Source organism: Eucalyptus grandis, chromosome 8 (assembly GCF_016545825.1).
Source record: "Eucalyptus grandis isolate ANBG69807.140 chromosome 8, ASM1654582v1, whole genome shotgun sequence".
In the NCBI taxonomy this organism is placed as follows: Eukaryota; Viridiplantae; Streptophyta; class Magnoliopsida; order Myrtales; family Myrtaceae; genus Eucalyptus; species Eucalyptus grandis.
The window spans coordinates 12,596,262-12,618,173 of record NC_052619.1 but is presented as its reverse complement, the minus strand read 5'-3'; the positions used below and the strand labels follow the sequence as shown (position 1 = coordinate 12,618,173).

At 40.8% G+C, this 21,912-nt stretch overlaps 3 protein-coding genes across 3 annotated transcripts; 1 reads left to right on the top strand and 2 right to left on the bottom strand.

The window, feature by feature from the left end:
• Nucleotides 1-419: 419 nt before the first annotated feature.
• On the top strand, nucleotides 420-4,569 carry LOC104456556 (putative kinase-like protein TMKL1). The gene is made up of 2 exons (XM_010071371.3): nucleotides 420-1,930; nucleotides 3,455-4,569. The coding sequence occupies exons 1-2, from the start codon at nucleotides 529-531 to the stop codon at nucleotides 4,093-4,095; spliced, it is 2,043 nt and encodes a 680-aa protein (XP_010069673.2). The 5' UTR covers nucleotides 420-528; the 3' UTR covers nucleotides 4,096-4,569.
• Nucleotides 4,570-5,401: 832 nt separating this feature from the next.
• On the bottom strand, nucleotides 5,402-7,578 carry LOC104456555 (protein LATE FLOWERING). The gene has a single exon (XM_018861697.2). The coding sequence runs from the start codon at nucleotides 6,153-6,155 to the stop codon at nucleotides 5,589-5,591; it is 567 nt and encodes a 188-aa protein (XP_018717242.1). The 5' UTR covers nucleotides 6,156-7,578; the 3' UTR covers nucleotides 5,402-5,588.
• A 239-nt stretch (nucleotides 7,579-7,817) lies between these two features.
• On the bottom strand, nucleotides 7,818-18,395 carry LOC104456554 (sterol 3-beta-glucosyltransferase UGT80A2). The gene is made up of 15 exons (XM_010071369.3): nucleotides 18,363-18,395; nucleotides 17,836-18,163; nucleotides 15,698-15,885; nucleotides 14,920-15,162; nucleotides 14,182-14,293; nucleotides 13,080-13,250; nucleotides 11,922-11,985; nucleotides 11,698-11,755; nucleotides 11,437-11,614; nucleotides 10,801-10,931; nucleotides 10,397-10,499; nucleotides 10,176-10,252; nucleotides 9,201-9,248; nucleotides 8,953-9,102; nucleotides 7,818-8,262 (listed from the first exon to the last, which is right to left on the bottom strand). Exons 1-15 carry the CDS (start codon nucleotides 18,393-18,395, stop codon nucleotides 8,095-8,097), a joined length of 2,052 nt encoding a protein of 683 aa, XP_010069671.2. The 3' UTR covers nucleotides 7,818-8,094.
• Nucleotides 18,396-21,912: the final 3,517 nt, after the last annotated feature.

Sequence of the window (21,912 nt, the reverse complement as noted above, 5' to 3'; positions counted from 1 at the left end):
AAAAAACTTATTTATTTTACATAAAATAAAAACAAAAATTGCGGGCGGTCCAAAATTCTTTTTGAGTGGGATTATTTCAATTCACAGCGACTATTTCGAAACATGCTTCGACCAAAAAAAGGAAACACTATTTCGAAACATGGGGTGCAGGGTACCGGGAAAAGGAAACTATTTTCGAAACATCAACTTCCCATCCGTCCTCGACATCGCCATCATCGTCACCGTCCGATCATCATGAATCATGCGGCGAATGGTTGTGGGGGCGGGGCCCACCCTGTCGATCCAGCGGCGGGTAATGAATGAGGAGGGGTCATGCCCTCACTTCGCCGTTTGGAGTCACGTGCCGTCAAATCGTGGCCGTCCAATCGGTAGACTTTGACAACCCCCCACCGCCATTTCAGTCAACACACTCCTGTCAGCTTTCCCCAGAAAGAGAAACCTCCTTGAAAACTGCAGTCCACCACACAAGCTACTTTCCTCTCTCTCTCTCTCTCTACTTTCTCTCTCTATTACTCTCTGTGTAAGCTTATGGCTTCCTCATTCATGGCGGTTTGGGGACTTTATGGTCCCTGCATTGTGGTCTCATTGCTCGTTTCGCTGCTCGCTTTTGCTCAGTCTTCTTCTTCTTCATCTGATGTGGAGCTTCTCCTGGGAAAGATCAAAGCTTCACTGCAGGGCGATGCAGAGAACATCCTGCTCTCTTCGTGGAACTCTTCGGTGCCTCTCTGCCAGTGGAGAGGGCTCAAATGGGTGTTCTCCGACGCGACCCCTCTCTCCTGCAACGTGTCGTCCCCCCATTGGGCCAATGGCTCCCTCTACAGGGACCCGTCCCTCCACCTCCTCTCCCTCCAGCTCCCGTCGGCCGGCCTCGCCGGGTCGCTTCCCAGGGAGCTCGGTGAGTTCTCGATGCTGCAGAGCCTCTATCTGGGCGTCAACTTGCTGAGCGGGACCGTCCCGCTCGAGCTCGGGTACAGCACTTCGCTCTCCGAGATCGATTTGAGTGGAAATTTGGTGAATGGGGTTTTGCCGCCTTCTATATGGAACTTGTGTGACAGGCTCATCTCCCTTAGGCTTCATGGGAATTCCTTATCTGGGTCTGTCCCTGAACCTGCTCTGCCTAACTCTACTTGTGGTAGCTTGCAAGTTCTTGACTTGGGTGGCAACAAGTTCGCGGGAGAGTTCCCTGAATTCATCACCAGGTTTCTGGGTTTGAAGGAGCTCGATCTTTCGACCAACATGTTTTCGGGTGTGATTCCCCAGAGTCTGGCTAGTTTGGACCTTGAAAAGTTGAATCTTGCGCATAATAATTTCACCGGACCATTGCCAGTGTTTGGCGGGACGAAATTCAGCGCGGCAGCTTTCGAAGGAAACAGTCCTGGGCTTTGTGGGTTGCCCTTGAATAGTTGCGGCGGGGGTTCTAGAATGAGCTCTGGCGCTATAGCTGGTATAGTGATTGGTCTGATGGCTGGGGCTGTGGTCTCCGCTTCATTGTTCATCGGGTATATGCAGAACAGGAAGAAAAAGAGTAGGGGCGACAGCGATGATGAATTGGAGGAAGGTCAGGATGAGGAAAATGGAGTTAGTGTTGGCGGTGGCGTTAGCGGCGGCGAAGGCAAGCTTATTTTGTTTCAAGGCGGTGAGCATTTAACACTAGAGGATGTACTGAATGCGACAGGGCAAGTCATGGAGAAGACGAGTTACGGGACGGTGTACAAGGCGAAACTTGCCGATGGCGGGACGATTGCTTTGAGGTTGTTGAGGGAGGGAAGCTGCAAGGATAGGATTTCTTGTCTACCGGTGATTAGGCAGCTGGGAAGAGTTCGGCATGAGAACTTGATCCCTCTTAGAGCTTTTTATCAGGGAAAGAGAGGAGAGAAGCTCCTCATCTATGATTATCTCCCTGTTAGAACTCTTCATGATCTGTTGCACGGTACGCCCTCATCTTGTTCCTGTCTTTTTCATGGAGTTTTGTGATCTATGATCTGTCCCGTTATGATTCTGAACTTGAGAACGTGAGTAATTATATGAAATTGACAACTGTATTTACTTGGTCGATGAATTGTACACGAAATATGCAAGCTGTAAAAACTAATGCCTCGTTGCTCTTTTTGTACACGAAACAGCCTCTGTCTAGCTTGGTGGCAAAAAAATGCTTTCTCCAAAAGTGGATTTGTCGTGATTAGTTGAAGAAAAAGTAGATGCTTGCTGTCAATCTGTATTTACTTGGTTGATGAATTGTCACTTTCATGGGTCTTGGACATAACCACGGGTTTTCCGATATTCCTTGATAAAAAGGACATTTACTAAAGAACAGGGCATAAAATTTTTGTCAAGTATAACCCTGCACCCTACTCTTGCCAAAGGTTCATCTTTCTTTAGTGTCGTGATTTCGAAAATTAAGCTCTAAGTGCATCCGAAATCAGAATAAAACCTATTCTAGAACCTGCAATTTGCACAGTTAACTTCCTTTGAAATGCAAAATCACCTAAAGCAAACTTTGATTTCCCCAACACAATATAGTGTGGCTGTTAATTTCTTCATCCGCTGAAGGGGGAGAGGACCATGTGGTACTACTTGTGCTAACCTAACCTCAAAATTTTTTTCTCAATTTGTGGGCCTTTATCAACAATTGAGGCTAATGTAAGGCTTTTCTAGCTTTGACCCTTTGCTACTCCACCTTAGTTTGATCCTACAGCCTAATGTAACTGATGTTCCTCACTAAAGGACTACCTTGATTTCCTGAGCATGGTCTTTTTTGCTTCCATCTGATACGAGCAGTCTCATGATGGTGAAAAAATGTTGCATTCTTAAATCTGCTCTTTGTTGTTCTATTGCTATGATATGATGGCCTCCCTACATTATTTTGGGGGAGTTTCTAACTTAAAAAGCTCATCCTTGTGATAGTTCCCTGATAAAAGAAGATAAATCATATTTCTGTCAATTTTTAGTAATATTTTGAGTTTTCGGAGTATTGGGAAGTTGCAAGGCACCTAACAAAGGTATTGGCCTTTTTATGGTCGAGAAATATGTTGCTGGTTGTGCCAGGCCCTCTTTGCCTCAGTAACGGAGTACTTGGGCAATTTGGTCGCATGGAATGGAATCGTAGCTAATGCCCCAGTGCATTCAGAATACTTTTTTTTGGCATATTTAGTAGATGCTCCATCAAACTATAGATTCGATTAACCACTATACAGCTTTTCGGTGCCACCAACATTTGGAGTTCGGTCTAAAATTAATGAATATTGTTGTAGCTGTGTATAAAAGTACTTATTATAGTTTGAAGGATAGGACCAGATATGGATGCATCTTGAAATGAAGAGCTAATTTTAATAGGAAGTGAAAAAGAATGTCGACATGATCTTTAAAAGCTTTTGTGTTCAGGTTCTTATGTCAATGTCATGTAGGATATGTTTGAAACTCACGAAACTATCTCAATCTTGATTATTGAACTCAGAAACAAGGGCAGGGAAGCCGGTGTTGAACTGGGCCAGGCGACACAAGATTGCGCTGGGCATAGCCAAAGGGCTGGCACATCTTCACACAGGCCCTGAAGTACCAATCACTCATGGAAACATAAGATCAAAGAACGTTCTCGTGGATGAATTCTTCGTGGCCAGGCTCACCGAGTTTGGACTCGACAAGCTGATGGTCCCTGCCGTCGCTGATGAGATGGTGGCACTCGCGAAAACTGACGGCTACAAGGCGCCGGAGCTGCAGAAGATGAAGAAATGCAATTCCAGGACAGACGTCTATGCCTATGGAATACTCCTGCTCGAGATACTAATCGGCAAGAGACCTGGGAAAAATGGTAGGAGCAGCGATTATGTTGATTTACCTTCAATGGTGAAAGTTGCGGTCTTGGAGGAGACGACGCTGGAAGTCTTCGACGTTGAGGTCACGAGGGGGATCAGGAGCCCAATGGAGGAAGGGCTTGTCCAAGCACTGAAGCTTGCTATGGGGTGTTGTGCCCCAGTGGCTTCAGTGCGACCCACCATGGATGAAGTCGTGAAGCAACTTGAGGAGAACCGGCCAAGGAACAGGTCGGCCTTGTATAGCCCTACCGAGACAAGGAGCGAAGTCGGCACGCCTTTCTAAGATAAAACCTTTCGGAATCATCTCATGATAAGTATTGACTTTTTCGTTTATCTCAATATGGTCTTCTTACATAGGAAGCATCAGTAGTTTGTTGGTGATTTTCTCCGTTATAGCGAAGGCAGACTTTGTCATAGGATCGAAAGTGGTTGGTAATTGTAATGTAGCTTTTGCAAAATGCATCTTTACTAGTTCAATTTTCATCAGAGTGGTTGGCTTCGCCTTGTGTGCTAGAAAATGCTTCAGTCGCATGACCGGGGATAAAAAAAGAAGGGAATTGTGTTTCCGGTCATTGTAATTTTTGGGGGATTTATTTTTGGTCTTATTGTTTGTTTGGTTGTCATTCTAGTTCATGGACTGATGTCAGATCGTGGCGATTTAAGTCAATTTTGTCAAATTTCCTTTTGAAATTTTACTGAAATGGCTAAATCAGCACGGGTACTCTCTCTCAATGTATGATTAGAGTGGTTTTTGTGTCCTTAAAGAGTTCATGAAGAGCATAACTAAAATGGAATTCAAATCAATTCGATTGACATGGATGGCGATCACCGAGACTGGTTCCAATGTAACTGCTGAAGGTCACGAACTTAAAGTGGGTCGGAGCTAGTACGCTATGGTTGAACGGCTCGTGGTGTGCCTTTGGTATCTCTCGAATTTTAAGAACCAAAGAGGCTCCGCAAGTGAGTTGTGTTCATAATGCACTTTCAATGCAGTTCTGATCAGCTACCCCTGATTTCTCCTTCACCGGTGTCTGATTAACTTGATTTTCTTGATGCGTAAGAAAGCTTGTAATCTCTAGTTTCATAGAAGATGTTAAAAGTTAGAATCCGTGGACATTCTAATGATGTGAGATATAAAGCATGAGTGCGATAAGTTACCATCGATCCAGATGATTCGTGATTCAAGTCTTTTCGTGATTCTCTAATCTTTGATTTGCTACTATCCTTTTTCATATGAAGATTCGCTTCATTTGTGGAAGACAGACCGGACGGTGCGCAATTTAGTATGGGAATGTGTAGTAGGCATGTGCAATTTTATGATCGGTTGTATACACAGCGGAATGTTTCTTACCACAGATTATGCTCCACTTTATACTTCTGGGAATTGAATATATGCGGACTCCTCATGCATCGCATCAAGCGGAACATATGGGAAGAACTCATATGGTTGTCATCTCTCTTCTTCTTCTCTCTCTCTGTTGCGTTACCTGATAACCTGATGTTCCCCGGACCCTGCAAAATGGTGGGTCTATGGGAGTTCCTAGAACGCTGACAATGGAAATAAAAGCTTGAAAGAGTACGAAGTCAACTGATAACTCCTCGATGTGTTAGCATGGAGGAGGAGGTCAAACGACTTATTTCTTCTCTAAGAACAAAATGGAAACCCAACCGAACTCCTAGACCTCTCGAGAAACTAAAGCATACCCCGAAAGGAAAAAAGTTTGAATCCGCCAAAATTTCACTCCCCACTGCCCAAGAAATCGCCTGTAGAGATATCTACAAGTGGAGAGACAGATCGAGATTTTTGCTTTTGTCCTTTTCACGACTCTCAAAGGCCTCCTCTTGATGCGCTTCGTGATGGGCAAGCTTGCCGCCGTCGATGCCATTGCACCCGACCACACTCCTCTGCCAGCTGAGCAAACTGGGGTCACTGTCTTCGGGACAGAACCTGCCGTTACCAGAGCAAACGCCGCCGTACACGAGACCGCCGGCGTCGAACCTAGGCGCGCTGTTGGTTCCGAACATGTCCGAAGGCACGGCGTGGTGGGCGGGCAGATAATGGGCGTGCGCGGAGACGCGAATGGAAGGGCTCACGAGTCCGCCGACGTGGTTATGGTTCGGAGAGAAGATCAGGGGCGGGGTGGCGGGGGAGAAGTTCCTGGCCATGAATTCCGACGCCCTCTTGGCCTTTCTGGCTTGCGTTCTCTCCTTCTTGTGCGCGTTCTGGTGGCCTCCCAGCGCCTGGGAGCTGTAGAATTTCCTTGAGCAGAACAAGCAAGGAAAGACCCTGCTGGCCCCTACGTCTTCTCCCATGGAGTGGACCGCTTTCTCTTCATCTTCCATATCGTCTCTGTTTGTGAGAGAGAGAGAGAGAGAGAGGGAGAGGGAGAAAGAATTGATGTCAGATTGTGGGGGAGGGAACCAAGTAACGGGGGAAGAAGTCGATGAAACGTTGCACGAAAATGAGGATTCTTTTTTGGGTTTTTAGGAGTAGGAGAATTTGGATGAATAGAGGGGAATAAAGAAGTGGGGGAGCAGAACTGGTGGAAGTGAATGGGACTGAAACTGAATAATGAATGTGGGTGTTTTTATAGGTGATCTGATGGAAGAGTGGAGAAGAAATTCAGAGGGACTTCAAAGTTTTTGTTGAGAGAGAGAGAGAGAGAAAGGGTTTTGGAAAACGGGAAGCGTCTCTGAGTGAAGATAATTTAATAAGAGTGCAAAAGACACAAGTGAGTGTATGGGCTTGGGAACAGAAGAGATAAGTGAGAGAGAGAGAGAGAGAGGGGGGTTCGTGTTCATAAAAACCGTTTCTGCATGATGAAGTCGATTGGTGGAAACAAAAGGTTTTTGGATTGGGAAATGGCATCTCTCTCTCTCTCTAGACCTGACAGCACATCTTGTTGTTTCGACTGTTATGGGCACTTGGTGTTTTTTCTTTTGTTATCTTTTTTCTGTAGCATCAAGTGTTGTAATGCTAGGTGCGTAGGCTCTCCATATCTCTCACTTAAATTTCCCCGCATCCATGCCCCCGGTTTTTTTTTAAGTGGGGGATGACTCCTATCGTTCTGCCAACTTCAAGTGTATAATCAATTCGCAGTGGGTCACATAACCCCTCATCACCCCAATAGAGATCAAGGTTCCGAGTCTTCAACGAGGCAAAGAGAGGGGCAATTCTTGATTTCTTTCTTGAAATCACGGTGGAGGGACCTCGTGTTTGTCCACGCTCTAGAGAGAGAGAGAGAGAGAGAGAATGAAAGAACGCGGGAGTAAGACTAACTCGGACGATGATGCAGGCTTTGAGAAGATCCAACATCCAATGTGGGAGGATTAAGTGAGCCAAAAGCCACCGTCGGCGAGTCCTCTGCACTTGGTCCCCTCCCTGTCTTTTTCTCTATTGTGTGAATTTGCTGAACTTAGATATAAATGGGGGAAGACGAGTTATGGTACTGAAAGGGCAACTGGTTCCTGCATGCCCTCATCTCCGCCACCGCCACTTCCTGTGTTCGATTTTGTCTCTATGCATCATGACAATGCATGCACTTGTTTCGTTTCCGCCACATGTTTCCTTACACGTGGCCACGTTCCAAGAAGTGGGTTTTAAGATTTTTAGATTTTAGTGGAGTTCCAGAAGAGCTCAGAGAGAATCAAACCTGACGTGCCATGAATGAACTCACGAACGGACCCGGAGACCCCAAAAAATGGAGAGACGAAAGCTTCCCAGCTACGACGACCTCCTTGCTTCCATCCGTTTGATGCCTCTAAGCAGCTCTCGCTTCCTTTGAAGTCCAATCCCCCATAGGCAGTCTGCTTTGATCTGCAATCCTTCGGTGTTATAAATATCAAGCGGGTCTACCAAATAATCATGCGGTGCAGGAGACGGGGAAAGACAGTTTTGATCCATGAAATCTGCACTCAAATCTCTTCTTAGTGATTTGTTCTCAGAACCAATCTTCGGGTGCAAGAAACGACAACTATGCACCTGTGTAATCACATCCAGGCGCATTGTCTGGAACATCTCAATCCACATTATACAGAAACATGAAGCACATCCAGAGACGGAAGTGCATGGACTACAAGCGCAAGAAACGGTTGCTCTGACCGAATAATTACTATAGTGAAAATAGAATAATTACAACAACAAACGGGACTTGAGCCCTAGATCTGTACAAATGAATTCATGACTATGGGCTAGTATTTTTCTGTCACTAAAAGGCATTGGGAGACCATATTCTTGAGCAAGTGTGCTGTTAAGAAAGCCGCGATCCGGACTGCTGCCAATTCAGGCGCAACCAAAACATCTACTGAGAGAGAAGAGACTTGAGTGTGGCAGCTCAGGGTCTTGAACAGGTTCGCGAGACGGCAGATGCTTAAAGAATGCTTTCACCGCTCCAGTCACCCCATCCTCGTTCTCCATGGCCTTGGCAAGCTCAAGTGCACGCTCTTTCACCTGGCATTTCTCGCATGTAAGCACATTACGAATTTTGTTTTGGCATTTAATGCAATGGCAATATCCACTTCCTTCCGCAAACATTAGTATGCACCAAACATCAATAATTTCCTTTCGTAGAATCTTTTCCAAAAAAAGGTTTCTAACCATTCAAAATGAAAAACAACTAATTTCTATGTTTCATTGTTTCTGTGGTCGAGTTAAAAGGACGGTGGATGTGAGATTTAACAGGAATCAAGAGCACGAGGAAGATTGGCTTAGGCTCAACAAGTTTGCATACTTCTCATTAGGCATCCAACCTATAAGAGCACTTACGGCCATTGGGCTACAAACCACCAGAAAAAATAAAAAATAAAAAAAATAATTTGCCGGACAGGCTCGAGCGAGTGAATTTATCAAAGTCCTCGACATAGCTAGGACGCAAAACTAAAGTCCCTGTTTTTATAGGATTTAATACAATTTCCAGTAATTTGGCACTTGAGGAAATGTTTTAGGCCTGAATTGAGCATTGAAGTTATGCTTGAGCTCAGTACATCCACACCTCTAACTCAAAGCAAATTTTGCTTTGTTTGCTGGAAATAAGTTAGAGCTTAAACTTAAGACATGCCAGATCCTTGAAAAAGCTAAGATCATCCCCATTTAGCCACAGAGCTGATCATATCAGGCAAAATGGAAACAATTAATTCTTACCTCGGGTTCCAGCATATACTTTATTGCATCAACCAATTTGGGAAGTGAGAATTCCTCTACTGGTATTGGCGGGGGACCTACACCTCTGGCATGTACTCGTTCTCCCCAGAAAGGTTGATCACCAAAGAAAGGTACAACAGTTGTTGGGCACTGTATAAGGGGTAAGGGTAAGAGAATGGATTGGCTATTATCAAGCAAAGTTCCACTTCAAACTAAAAGAACTGAATAATAAATTTTGAAACGCTTACAGCAGCTTTTAGACCAGCAGCTGTTGTTCCAGCACCACCATGATGCACCTGAAATGATAGGAAAAAAATCAAGGGAACGGTAAACGAGTCAATAAACGCTACTCTGTAAAAGGAAAACAAGAAGATCTACACATAATAAGGCATGGAAGATTCCACAGTTTCCAAGATGATATTATGATGATGAATCTGCTACTTGTATCTTATCAGCTGGTAGTACTTGCAGCAACATAAATCAACTATATCAGATGATTACATTTTCAGGTGATATGAGGAGTTTGACTACAAAGACTAGCTCAGGGCAGTAGGTTGAGCAAAACTCTTCAGTGATGGTAGCAGTAAAGTGGCAAACAAAACAAGAAAAATGCCTCTCAAGAGGCATAAATCCTGAATTTCATCATTTTTGAATGTGATTCCATTGTTCTCAGAGACCAGGCCAACCAATTAAAGCCTTAATCCACTTTAACAAATCTCTCATGATAAAAAGTCTATGGGGTGCCTTTCCGGGAGAACATCTGACTTGCATCTGCAAACAGTTTAAGTCATATTAAGAGGTCACTTAAGGGAGGGTTTTCACCAAAGATCTTCACTCAGCTCCCAAAAGGCAGTTGAAACTTTATCCCTTTATGGCATGACTCTTTGCACAAGGATCTTTAAGTAAAAATTTATAGGCAATCATTAAGAGGAAGTGATCAGCTTTGTAGCATCTTTTGCTGAATAGAGAGTAGATTTTTTCCCTTGGTCACATAACAGAGAGTAGATTGGATGGCCAGATTCTGTACATATGCTCAATTGAGTGTATATTTATTGGGCAAAAACTAAGGTGGAATCAATCAGCTACAAGACAGAACTACAAGGACATGCAAGAAGCCTGTTACACATGACAGAAAAAAACAAGTATTAATGCAAAAGCATCCCTGCATTTCTAAGACTTATGCAGCTTATAAAATAGAAAAGGAAACAGTATGCAATCCTCACCACAGCCTTGCACTGTAAAAAGAGCCAGTCATGAGGGCAGTTGTCCAACAAGTATATAAAGTCCTTAGGTTCTGCCACTGAAATATTAACAAGAAATGTGATTTCAACTAGCACGAGGTCCACTCTGGTGGAAACGATCGTAAGGTAGTGATCGAAGCCATCAGAGAACTCTTACAGAAGATTGTAACACAGATGAAGGAGCCAAATGACCAATGACTTACAGTTTCCAAGGCCACCCCATCCTTTGTTGATGATGCCCCTCTGTCCAGTTTCTTCCAATGCTTTTACAATTATCTGGGTCATCTTTTCAGGCTCTTGAACAGGCTGACATCCACAAAACAAAGGTGGAAGCAAGGTTTCAACTATCAGGTCAGGAAGTGGCCCAAGGATTTGACTTCCGAAATACGATAAACATAGCACAACTCATTAACTTTTTAAACAATAGGATATCTAAAAGATATCATCTAAAACATTATTTATCCATTAAATACCATAACAAGTCAATAAAGAAGGTAGGAAGTCCCTCAGTTACATGACTCGCTACTCTGAATGAGTGTCATGGAGGATAGTTTCATGTGAGAATAACAAAAGTAATAATTAAGGAATGAAAAGGGAAAAAACTCACAAGGCTACCGAACCCAATATATATAGGCTTTTCACCAGCTTGAAGCCACTTTAAAAGAGGCTCAGGAGGTTGATAATTCGAGGCAAGATCAAGGAAACAAAAACCAACCACATCGACTTTGGGTCCCCAATCTGCAGAAACAATGCAATGCCAAGATTAATTAGAATCATTCCTAGGATCAGATTAGATGTCAACAATACTAAAAAAAAAGCATTTGGATATGAAAAGAGGGAAGGTGGCGTTTTTTTTTTGGCTTTTTTTTTTTTTGGGGGGGGTGGGGGTGGTTGCTAAAAGAAGTCCAGTAGAGAAACAAGCATTGCCAACTACGTGCCCACACACCAGAATACCAGCATAGATGTTCATTTATAAGGACAGACATAGGACCTAAACTACCATCAGCCACAGCAAACACCATAAAATTAAGAACATATTGCTAAATATGACACTACACACGTGATTAAAAAGATAAGGAAAAGACTGCATGCAGCAAGCAACATTTATTTTTCAGTTCAACAATTACTCTATTTGATAAGTGATGCAGCTAGAGGCAGCATTGGGCGAGGTGATCCATCCTTGGAGTTTATCAAGCAATCACCAAATTAAGTACTAAAGATGCAATTAACAAACGTAATCCACCTTTTGGTTTGGGAACAAGGTGAGGGCTCCATATGTATCCATGAGGCACGTCAGTATCAGAGCCTTGTGAACCACTCAAATATGTAACAGGACGAAGCTTTAGCTTCTTCTTCCTAACATCATTTATCATGTCCCGTATGCCAAGCCAAATTAAGGAATCAACAATCTGGTAGGACAGCTGGTAATTCCAGAGGAGGTAAATATTAGCTAAAGATAATGAGAAAAATATAAAACAAAGGTAATGACACTCGATGGAATTACTCTGTATCCAGCTGGCTGCTTGACGCGAGATAGAGGATGTGGGAATTCAGTAGTTGGTCTGGTGAAAAATGATGCACACAAAATAAGGTCAGGAGCTTCTAAACCATTTCCTTGAATGATGACAAGCAGAAGGAAAAGTGAAAAAGCATCAACTGAGATCCCGTGGAAAAAAAGTGCAGAATATTTCAAAAGAGACGACTAAATGTAACTCAAATAAGACTTACGTCCATGGCATAGTAAAAAATATATGAAGTGGTACTTTTAAATGTTCCGCCACATGAGTATGCCCTAAAGAAGCATCGACCAGGTTAGACAATTCAAAAAAGTATAGAAATCAATAAAACGAAATCATAAGTTCTTTATGCATGTAGAACTGTTCCATGCAGTAGATAAATAAGCATTATAACCCATGGCAATGCACTTCGTTGCAGTAGACTGCTGTAGCAACAAGAACTCAAAGGTTGGGTCAGGAAGAAGATTAAAAAGAACGCAGTTGGCTAGAGATAATGTGTACATGTGAGAGGAAACCCATCATCAACCACCCTGCCAGAAAATCTGAGATAAGGCTGACATTCATAGTCTCTGTCTATGAACCGCCCCCCAAGAAACAGCATATACAAAGTAGTATACAAGAAACATCAACAAATGATTACAAATGAAACAAGTATTTAAAAAAAGCTGCATACTCAGATATGTCACTAGGGAAGCTAGCGTAACTCTTAGTCTTATATGCCAAACAATTATGCCATTACAATATGCATTCTGATTCAAACAGAATCAACAAGGTACACATCATTTGTCCTTGTACACACTCAAAAGCCCACTTCCAGTCACAATTTCTAGCAAAATCGATAACATCCAACTCGTTGGCAGCTGGCATGATTCATAGGGTAAATTAACAAACCAGAAATGAGGGGTATGACTAGGATTGAAACATGCAAAATCTTAGAAATTGCAGTGTCATAACCATCCTGTATCCAGCAAAAACTTGGAATTTATCACTAGAATCAATGAACTTTTCCACCACATAAGTGTAATGGTAGTAGCCATTTTAGCATCCTTGCTGCATCTACATCCTTCGCAGATTTTGTGATATTCAGAAGAAAGTGAACTAATATATCCTTGATGAAATCAGACTAATATACGTCATAATTCTCCACTAAAATGTCACCTCATGTCTAAAGAAACAGCTCAAAAGCACATAAACTTTACAGCATTTTCCTTCTTCACAGACCAATAAAGACGAATCACCCAAAAAAAAGCACATAAAGTTCAGAGCTACGAGTCAAATCTGCTACAGTAACCAAACAGAAAACAAAAAAGGTTATACAAGGACACTCCCAACAGTAAAAGATGATGAAATAGCTGAGACAAGATCTAACCATATGCTGGGGGGTTGGCGATGATGGCATCTGCTTTGAATGAAATGCCAGAATCCATATCTGGGTCCTTGCAAGCTGGAAGTAACGAATATATAATTTCTTTCATTTGATTACGTTGGGTTGGTATCTCTGAAGGCCCTGATGGCAAAAAGCCCTTGTTTTTAACCATGTCTGCTCAACAAAAATAAAGAATAATCAATTGAGAAGAAATTGGAAGGAAAAATATTGAATTTATTGACAGACTTAGAACCGATGAGGTAACTCTACTTACTACAGGAGTTCTGGTGCAAAGCCATCTCATCCAAGAAAAAACAAGTTTTCTTCCTCTAATGGTTATGGTTTCGAACATAGATTGATGAGAGGAAATCTAATATCAAAATCAAAGTAGTATTACAAGAGACTTTGAAATGTTGCTCCTTTATGTAATATGCTTTGCTCTTACAAAACAATTTGGTTTCCTCATACATGTCATGTATCATTTCCCAGTGTAGAGCTACTCAGGATTGACAACAAAAGTAGAAACAGAGACTTGCACTTTTGCAATTAATTCAACCACAATTATGACCCATTAGCCCATTTTACAGAGTCCAATGTACTATATAGATGCCAAATTCCACTTTTATGCTCACTTTGCTAGAGCACACAACAAAAAATACATCATAAATCTATTTTTTATGTCAAAGTACTCGGACATACGCAGGTTAGGTAGAGGCAAGGAAGGAGGAGACCAAGATGTCCCAGAGAAAATTTAAGTCGAGCTTCTCTTCTGAGACATCTAATGTAGGAAAACTATGCCAAGCACATCAGGAAAGAACAAAGTATATAACTACAATGAAATGTATGCATTCAATCACCATCTTTTATTAAGAAATGCTAAATAATTCTTAAGTCACAACTTCGTCAATTCAACTGTTTCCTTGAACTAAACATCAATTATGTTGAAGAAGATATACCTTAACATACAAATCCAAAGGAACAGCAAGCAATTAAAAATTGATTAGAGAGACCAAAACTACTCCATCAAATGCACTGTCCTCCTATGAAGTATCATGATTCTGCTAAACAGCAAACAGAACATGAAAGAAAGGTATGAAGTACTTACAATTAGCAAGAACTTTTGGATCACCTCCTAAAGGGAAAAACTCCAAGCCAGCAGTTAAAACAAACTCTTTAAAGTTGGCATGAGTTGCCAATCTAACACGATGGCCATAATCCTGCATGCAGATGTCGTGCAAAACAAAAGTTTGACAATACCGATCAATAGATAGCACAAAATTGACATAATCCTGCTTCATTCAGTGACAAGTGAGAAGCCCCATATTCCAGATAATTCATGAAATTTTACAAGAATGGGAAAGTGAGGCAATCAATTAGGATGATAAAAAAACCAGTCATGTGAAGAAAGCTACATTACTTCTGATAAATTAAGGCTGCTCCCCTTTTGCAGTGACCTTCCCCCTATGGTCCAAAGTTTAATTGGGGAAGTCGACAGAATCTAATTTATCTATAGTAGCATCAAAAAGAGAAAAAAAAATTCACAAAGTCTCCGAATTCACCGAGGAGTCTCCCACAAAGGAGGTTGTGTTCTCTCTTTACACTCACCATTTAGAATTTACTTGGAGATGACAGCTCTGCATTGCTTTCCTATGAGTCTAATTACTTCTATGGTGCCTCAGATACCAAACTCAAATGTATATGTCCACTATCTTCAGGAGAAACATTTAACCTTTTGAAATATCCAATTCAAGATTCCCTATTTGCTGGATTAAAGAGTGGTAGGTATCATAAAATCAAATGATCAAATAGAAGCCCCAGAACAAGAAATACACAAGCTGTTCACCTGCAAGCGTTTGCCAATAGCAACAAAAGGCTGCACATCTCCACGGGTACCCACAATAAGCATAACTATCTGCAAGGGCCGTATGTACTGAATGTCCATGGCATCAGGGGGCTCATCATCAATGACTTCATTGCAAGCATCTTTGCATTGGACATCACAAGATTGAGCTTCAACATCAACCGGAACTTCAAATTCCACAGTTCCATTATCTTTCACGGTAGCTATTCTGCTCAATAGTTGAAGCTGCACGTTTTAACACTTCAATGAAAATCTCAGGTGCATGATTAGAATGGACAATAACAATACACAACATAATTTCTGACTACACATGTACTAGCAAAACCATTTTTATAGCATTGTCAACTTGGTTGCTTAAGCAATGGATGCACTTTACTTCACACCTACCGCGTGAAAGTGAAGCATAATTACTTTCTCTGAAACATGACTGATTTTCTTTTTCCTACCGGATAGCATCGATTGTTGACTGAGTTTTAGCTTAAAATTCTGATGAAAATTGACAATGCTAGACCTTTTAAAACAAAAACTGACAGTGATAAATCCCAAAAAGTTCAGAGGTTTTCCCATTTCCAATTTGCATAATAGGCATAACATGTTTCTTCATAGGAAGAAGTCAAACTTCTCCTGGATATAAATGAAAGTTGCCATGCACAGAAAGGCCCCCACTTGCACTAACAGCACAAAGCAACAAGCATATTGCACAATGAACATTCTCCCAATAAGCATACCAAAAGAGTGACAAGTAGCACAGAAATCATACCTTCTGCTGGACAGGAATTTTGTCATCAAAAATTTGGGCTGCTTCCTTAGCAAGCAAATTAGGGGCTGTTGGTTTCTCAGTCTTTGCTCTTTCCAACCGGACCTGGTTTGAAGTTGATTCCTCTCTTTCGGAATTTGACCTTCCCAAAGGCAAGGTGTTTACTTTAGACTTAATCCTGTGAGAAAATCCTGAAAGAAGTTCAGATATACCATTAACAGATCTTACTCCTAAGCATAAGAGAGGTGATTTCACTCAAAGATAACTAATTCTCTCCAATAAGGTGAAACAACCAAAGAACACATTCCAAAATCCTATTTTCAAGCTTTCCAAAGAGGTCAGGTACTTTTCTGTTAAAAGCATGCAATGCGATTACTGAATTTTGATGCAGCAAAAAATAATTTTCTCAAAAAGGAGGCCATAACTGAGGGTAACATCAAACGTGCTTAACCAATATTAATAAAGAAAACAAAGATAAGAATCTGATTTAGAAGCTGTCATATTTCAGAAAAAAATAAAAATTCAAGCAGATTAAGTTAATGTAACATTTGGAAGAAAACTAGAAAAATAAAAAATATCTCTTCTAGCTTGATAAAAGTAAATCAGAATAGCATATTTCCTTTATCAGAGAAAACTTTTATTTTCCACAAGAGGAAGCAACCTGCCACCAAGTAATGCCAACTTATGCCTGTGTGAGACCAAAATAAGATGACCATATGGAAATGCGTAGGCATTTTGCAATGGCCTTTTAAAGTTAGCTGCGTGAAAACAAAAAGAACTTTTCAAATAAAAAGAATTTTTGATAATTTATGTGGAAGAAGCTATCTTTTATAAAATGCTCACTCACATTCCACGAAGCAATGCAAGAACTTATCAAGAAAATAGTACAATGCAACAATACACCACAATAATAATGCCACTGCGGGGCAAATATGAGCTTTCTCAATCTCAACTCAAGACACTCTCAGACTTCTGCTTCTTTTCTTTCTGATCACACCCGCATGTTCACACACCTATAAGACAATCCTATACCTATTTACACATGATAGTTTCTTACCAACACACTCTTGACGACTCTTCCATTATTTCTCATCCACACTCACACATACTCACACTGTACACCTTCTCCCACAAATACCAAGATTGGACTCTCACAAGGACTCAGTGGGATCTTCTGCTCATAACCCCTGCACACACACTCAAAGAAAGGAGACCCCAGCTATCTACAGAGAAAGATGTTCTCCCATGGCTACAAAATCTGTGATCCTAGGAAAATAGCTTTTACATGTGAAGAACATTCGCCGTAAATTCCATATCTGTGTTGAGATGTCTTCTAACATGAATGACTGCCACATATGATATCCCAGTAAAATTTGCGCTTTTTGCACTCCACATCTTTTATGAGCTCGTCCAAACCATTGCTCATTTCTACGATTACAAAGGTAATAGAAAGTTGCATGTCAAAGTAACTCATCGATTGACCTTAATAAGCTCACTCATCCATGTTTACCTAAAAGTGGTACAGCAAACGTGGTTACGCACAAAGGAGGACAGCATCCCGCCTCAGAGTGAAGCACAAAGAAGTAAGAGTTACGATTAGATCACACAAAAGTCACCCCTTGCTATATTTCCAACCATTTCATCTATTTTATTGCCATTGAAGGAACAAGCGAGGCGTTTCCATGAACTATGCTGCTTCGATGGTCTAATTTCTTCCTTCAAAGAACCGACGACAACTTAATCGAGTTCGACAGTTAACTTATTCTCTCAGAGTATTAAGTCACTCGTCATTGTTCGCCATCCAGTTGACTGTTATATGAATCTCAATTTGTACCCCAGAAATGGAGTCGCGACTTTCTAGTAGAATTGCCAATACAACGAATCAATCCACGTCCTTTCGGTGCAAGAGCAAGCATCAGTAAATCTATCAATTCCAACAGCAAGCGCGAACCAAAAACAACCGCCGACGTCATCGGATAAAGGAGGCTCCACCGACAAACACCCGACATGAAGCTCATCGAGCAAAAACAAAGCACGACGGAGGATTTCTCTCCTCCAGATTCCTCCGGAGACAATCAAATCAGACGCGCACTTAATCGCGGCAACTAGTTCCAGACTCGACAGGAGCATCACGAACACACCTGGATAACTGCCGTCGCCGTCATTGGAAGCCTCGGCAGCGCCGGCCACGTCTCCATTGTCCTGCTGCTCCCCCCCGCTGCCGCCGACGCCGCCGTTATTTTCCGCCGCCGCCGCCGCCGGAGCTTCGGAGGAGGCGGCGGGGAGCTCGGGCGGGCCTCCGGCGATCCGGCCATCGCCGCCGCGGCGATTTCCGGGGCGGCCCGGTCCTGGCGCTCCAGATCCAGTGCAGATTCTTCGCAGCGATAGAGAGAGAAAGAGAGGGACGAGACGAGACGAGCGGTTGGAGCTCCAATGGGCGGGGGTGCTTAAATAGGAATTCTCGAGAATCTACTTCGATATTCTTACACAGAAGAGAGAGAAAATACAGAGAGAGAGATAGAGAGAGAGAGAGAGTGCACGTTTTGAAGGAGGCGAGTGGTGCTGGATTCGGGGAGAAGCGTCACCGCGGGTCCGCCGGAGCCAACCGTCGGAGCTCGTGGGGGGCATTTTGGTCAACTCATGTGCTCGCTCCGTCGTCGGAGCTAACCGTCGCGGGGGGTTGGGGGGGCGGTTTGGTCATTTCGCGAGCCCCGGGTCTCTTTCTTCGGCACTTACTTACGTGTAAAAAATGATGATAAAAAGGGGAGGCGATTTTTCGTGATTTCAATCATTTTTATTTTCGGCCAAGAAAAAGAAGAATTCATTTTTTTATTTATTTTTTATCTGGTGATCATACACACGTCAGGTGGGAGTGACTACCGGCAGTCAAAAAAGCTATGCCGTCTCCCAAGGAAAAAAAGAAGAGAAAAACCACCCACGCAAAGACATAATGATTGCCATTCTAGACTTTATATTTTGGTCGACCTACCAATTATTAGAGTTTACTCTTATAATAATCGTGGAAAGGTCGAGTGCACTCTAGTAAATTTTGGGGTGGACAGCGTCACCGGCTTTAAAGTCCTATTTGTTCATGATATCAAGGATAATTATGTAAATAGCCACCAAATTTTAAGCCAACGCGCCATATCTTCTCTCTAAACTTTTAATTTGTTAACGTAACATCTGAACTTTTGATAAATATTTTATCTAATTTCTATACTATATGAAAATATCTATTATTATCATCTTATTAATTTAAGTTCAAGAATAATATCGACTATTTTTATATAGATAATAGACTAAATTGAACATTTACAAAAAAAAAAATGTGATAGTGCACATTGAACTAAAAGTTCGAGAATCATATTGAATATTGAATTAAAATTTAAGAATTATTTATATCATTTTTAATAATATAAATAGGCAAGTACAAGGTTGGGACCAAAATAGCTGTTCATGTTTTAAACTTTTATGCTCGTTGTACTTCGAGATGTTTGCTTTACGGATGATGTGGGGTTGTCTTCATCTCAAACTCGCTAGGACGAAGAGATTTTGATATATGGTATTTTTGGAATGAACCTTTAATTCGAATGAAAAAGTCCCTTTTTGTACTATCCGCCAAAATATTCAGCTTAATTTTTCAAAGATTAAGAAAGAAAAACAAAGTTGGTCGCTGACGTCACTGTGGGTGTACTGTTATATGTGTAAATTATGTGATCAGCTCAAATAAAGTGAAAGTATACATTCAAAGTGATTTCTTATGCTTCCAAATCAGGTGGACCTCTCTTAGGACTTCCAGCTCCAGCCACCTCAGATTCAAATCTTCTTTGATTTGACTTTTGGCTATTATCACAGCCATGACGTTGAAAGCCAAGACATTTCTTATACGAAACTTCTTGAATTTGCAAAATATGTGAAGATCGACGTTTCCGCTTTGTTTGGGAGAGAGGAAAGGGGAGGAAAAGGGAGGGTGAACTAGGAAAATGAAGTAAATTTCGAGATTTTTGTGAGAAGCATCGGAGGGGTATTTAAAGTTTCATTTTTCATTATCTTTTCATCGTGTACCTTGATGACGAAATGACAAATAATTTATAAATTTTGGTTCAACATGTAATATCATTATTGGATCTTTAAATCTGTTCAATATGATCTTTAAATTATTCCTAAACAATTAAACTTTCTTAGTTCTTAAATTTTCAATTTGTTCAATTTGGTCTCTCAATTTTGAGTAACAAAATCAAATTCGTCATTTAGTACTATTCAAAAGTTTTTGTAATGACACCATTGTCGAGATTTTAAAATACTTTTTTCATTTTCAATCCATTTCCTAAATCAACAAAAAAAAAAAAAAAATGGCTATTTTTATTTACTTTTAACTTTTTTTTTTTGGTCTTTGTAGATATTGTTATAGTTCTATTTAACTATATTTTAATTTACGATCGCTGTAATAGTAAAAATATGACCTCATTTTAGGGTCATATCAAATTCATAAAAATAAGTTTTTTGATAATAATATTAAGAAACGACATTAATTTATTTATTGATTTCTTGTACTTGTATAAATCTAAATCTTGATCCTACTTTTTTAGATAAAACTTTCGAGTTTTTTATTTTGTGTTTTCTTTTCTAAATTTTGTTAAATCTATAAATTAGGAAATTAAAATAGAAAGAATATCAACCCAATACAACTCTAAATGAGGTTATACCTTTACTGTTATAGTGATAATTAACTAGAATATATTTAAATAGAACTATGTGTAATGTTTATAAAAACCAAAAATAAATAAATAAGAGAAGCGATAACATGTAAGCATATATATATATATATATATATATATATATATATATATGTTGATTTAGAAAAAGGATTGAAATGAAAAGATTTCTAAAATTCATGCAATATTTAGTAATTATGAAGACTGTCGACCTTCTTTTTTTTTTAAGTTAGAGATTAAATTTCTGTTCAAAAAAAAAAAGTTAAATTAAATTGAATAAATTCAATAGAATTAGTTGAAAGATCTAACCGAATGAATTAAAAATTTGAAGATAAACATCACAAAATGGGCTAGAGTCTAGAGGCTGTGTGTTATTTTTTCTGCCCAAATAGAGCCTTAAAATTGCCAAGTAGAGAATTCGAATGTAGCTATTTGGAAAGGCATTATAAGCCCAACATTTTGGGCATAAAACTACTTGAGTTGTTTCGTAATCGATGGATTTTAATATGCATTTTAACTTGTCAAACTCAACTAAGGCCCTGTTTGGTTCGACTTTGAGAAATGTATTTAGAAAAATGCAAATACTTTTGGGTTAAGAGAGTTTTCTCAAATGCAATTAACGTTTAGTGAATTATAATTTTAAAGTGCATTGGAAAACAACTTTAGCTAAAATATTATTCGGTAAAAATTGCATTTGCAAATGAATTTTTACTAATTTAAAAAAAAAAAAAAAGATTTTTGTAATATATATATTTTTAAGTCTAGTCGTTGACCGACCAAATCTAGCCGCCGACCATCAAATCTAGCCCATGGACGGCTAGATCTAGCCCTCGAATGGCCTTTCTTGAGGTTGCCCACCTCAGGCGAGGTTGCTTAGGTCGTGCAACCCTAGGCAACGATCGCCTCGGTCAGGTGACCCCAAGCGACGGCCACCTGAGTCATGCGATCCTCGTCGCTTGAGGTTGCGTGACCTCAGGGGGTTGCCTGGGTCATGCGATTCAGGTCATCAATCGCCTAAGTTGTGCGATCCTGCGACGCTTGAGGTTTGGCGACGCTTGTTGGGGTCGAGCGACCATTTGCAGGGCGAGCGACCTCAAGCGCAACGCGCACGACCCCTTGGCTAGCGGTTGTTGGCCTCCGATCGGTTTTTTTGTGTTGCGGTCTTCGGAAAAGATGAACAATAACTAAGGCCAAGACTTGCATTTAGAAAATGCAACTTCCCAAACTACCTCGAGACCTACTTTTGTACTAAAGGCTTTTAGAGTCCTTTAGAGATGTAATTGTATTTTTTTAAAGTTGAGCAAAAACACAAATCAAACTCGCTTACATTTGGCCAAGGGACTTTAGAATCCCAAAGCTCATTGCAAATGCCGAATCAAACGGGGCCTAATTGCTGAGTCTCTTTGCCTATTCGAATATTTGTGCATTTGCAGTTTGTGAAAACATATATTTATTGCAGATCATTAAGCTGGTCCTCCTGCTTAAGCTCGATCTTGCACACTT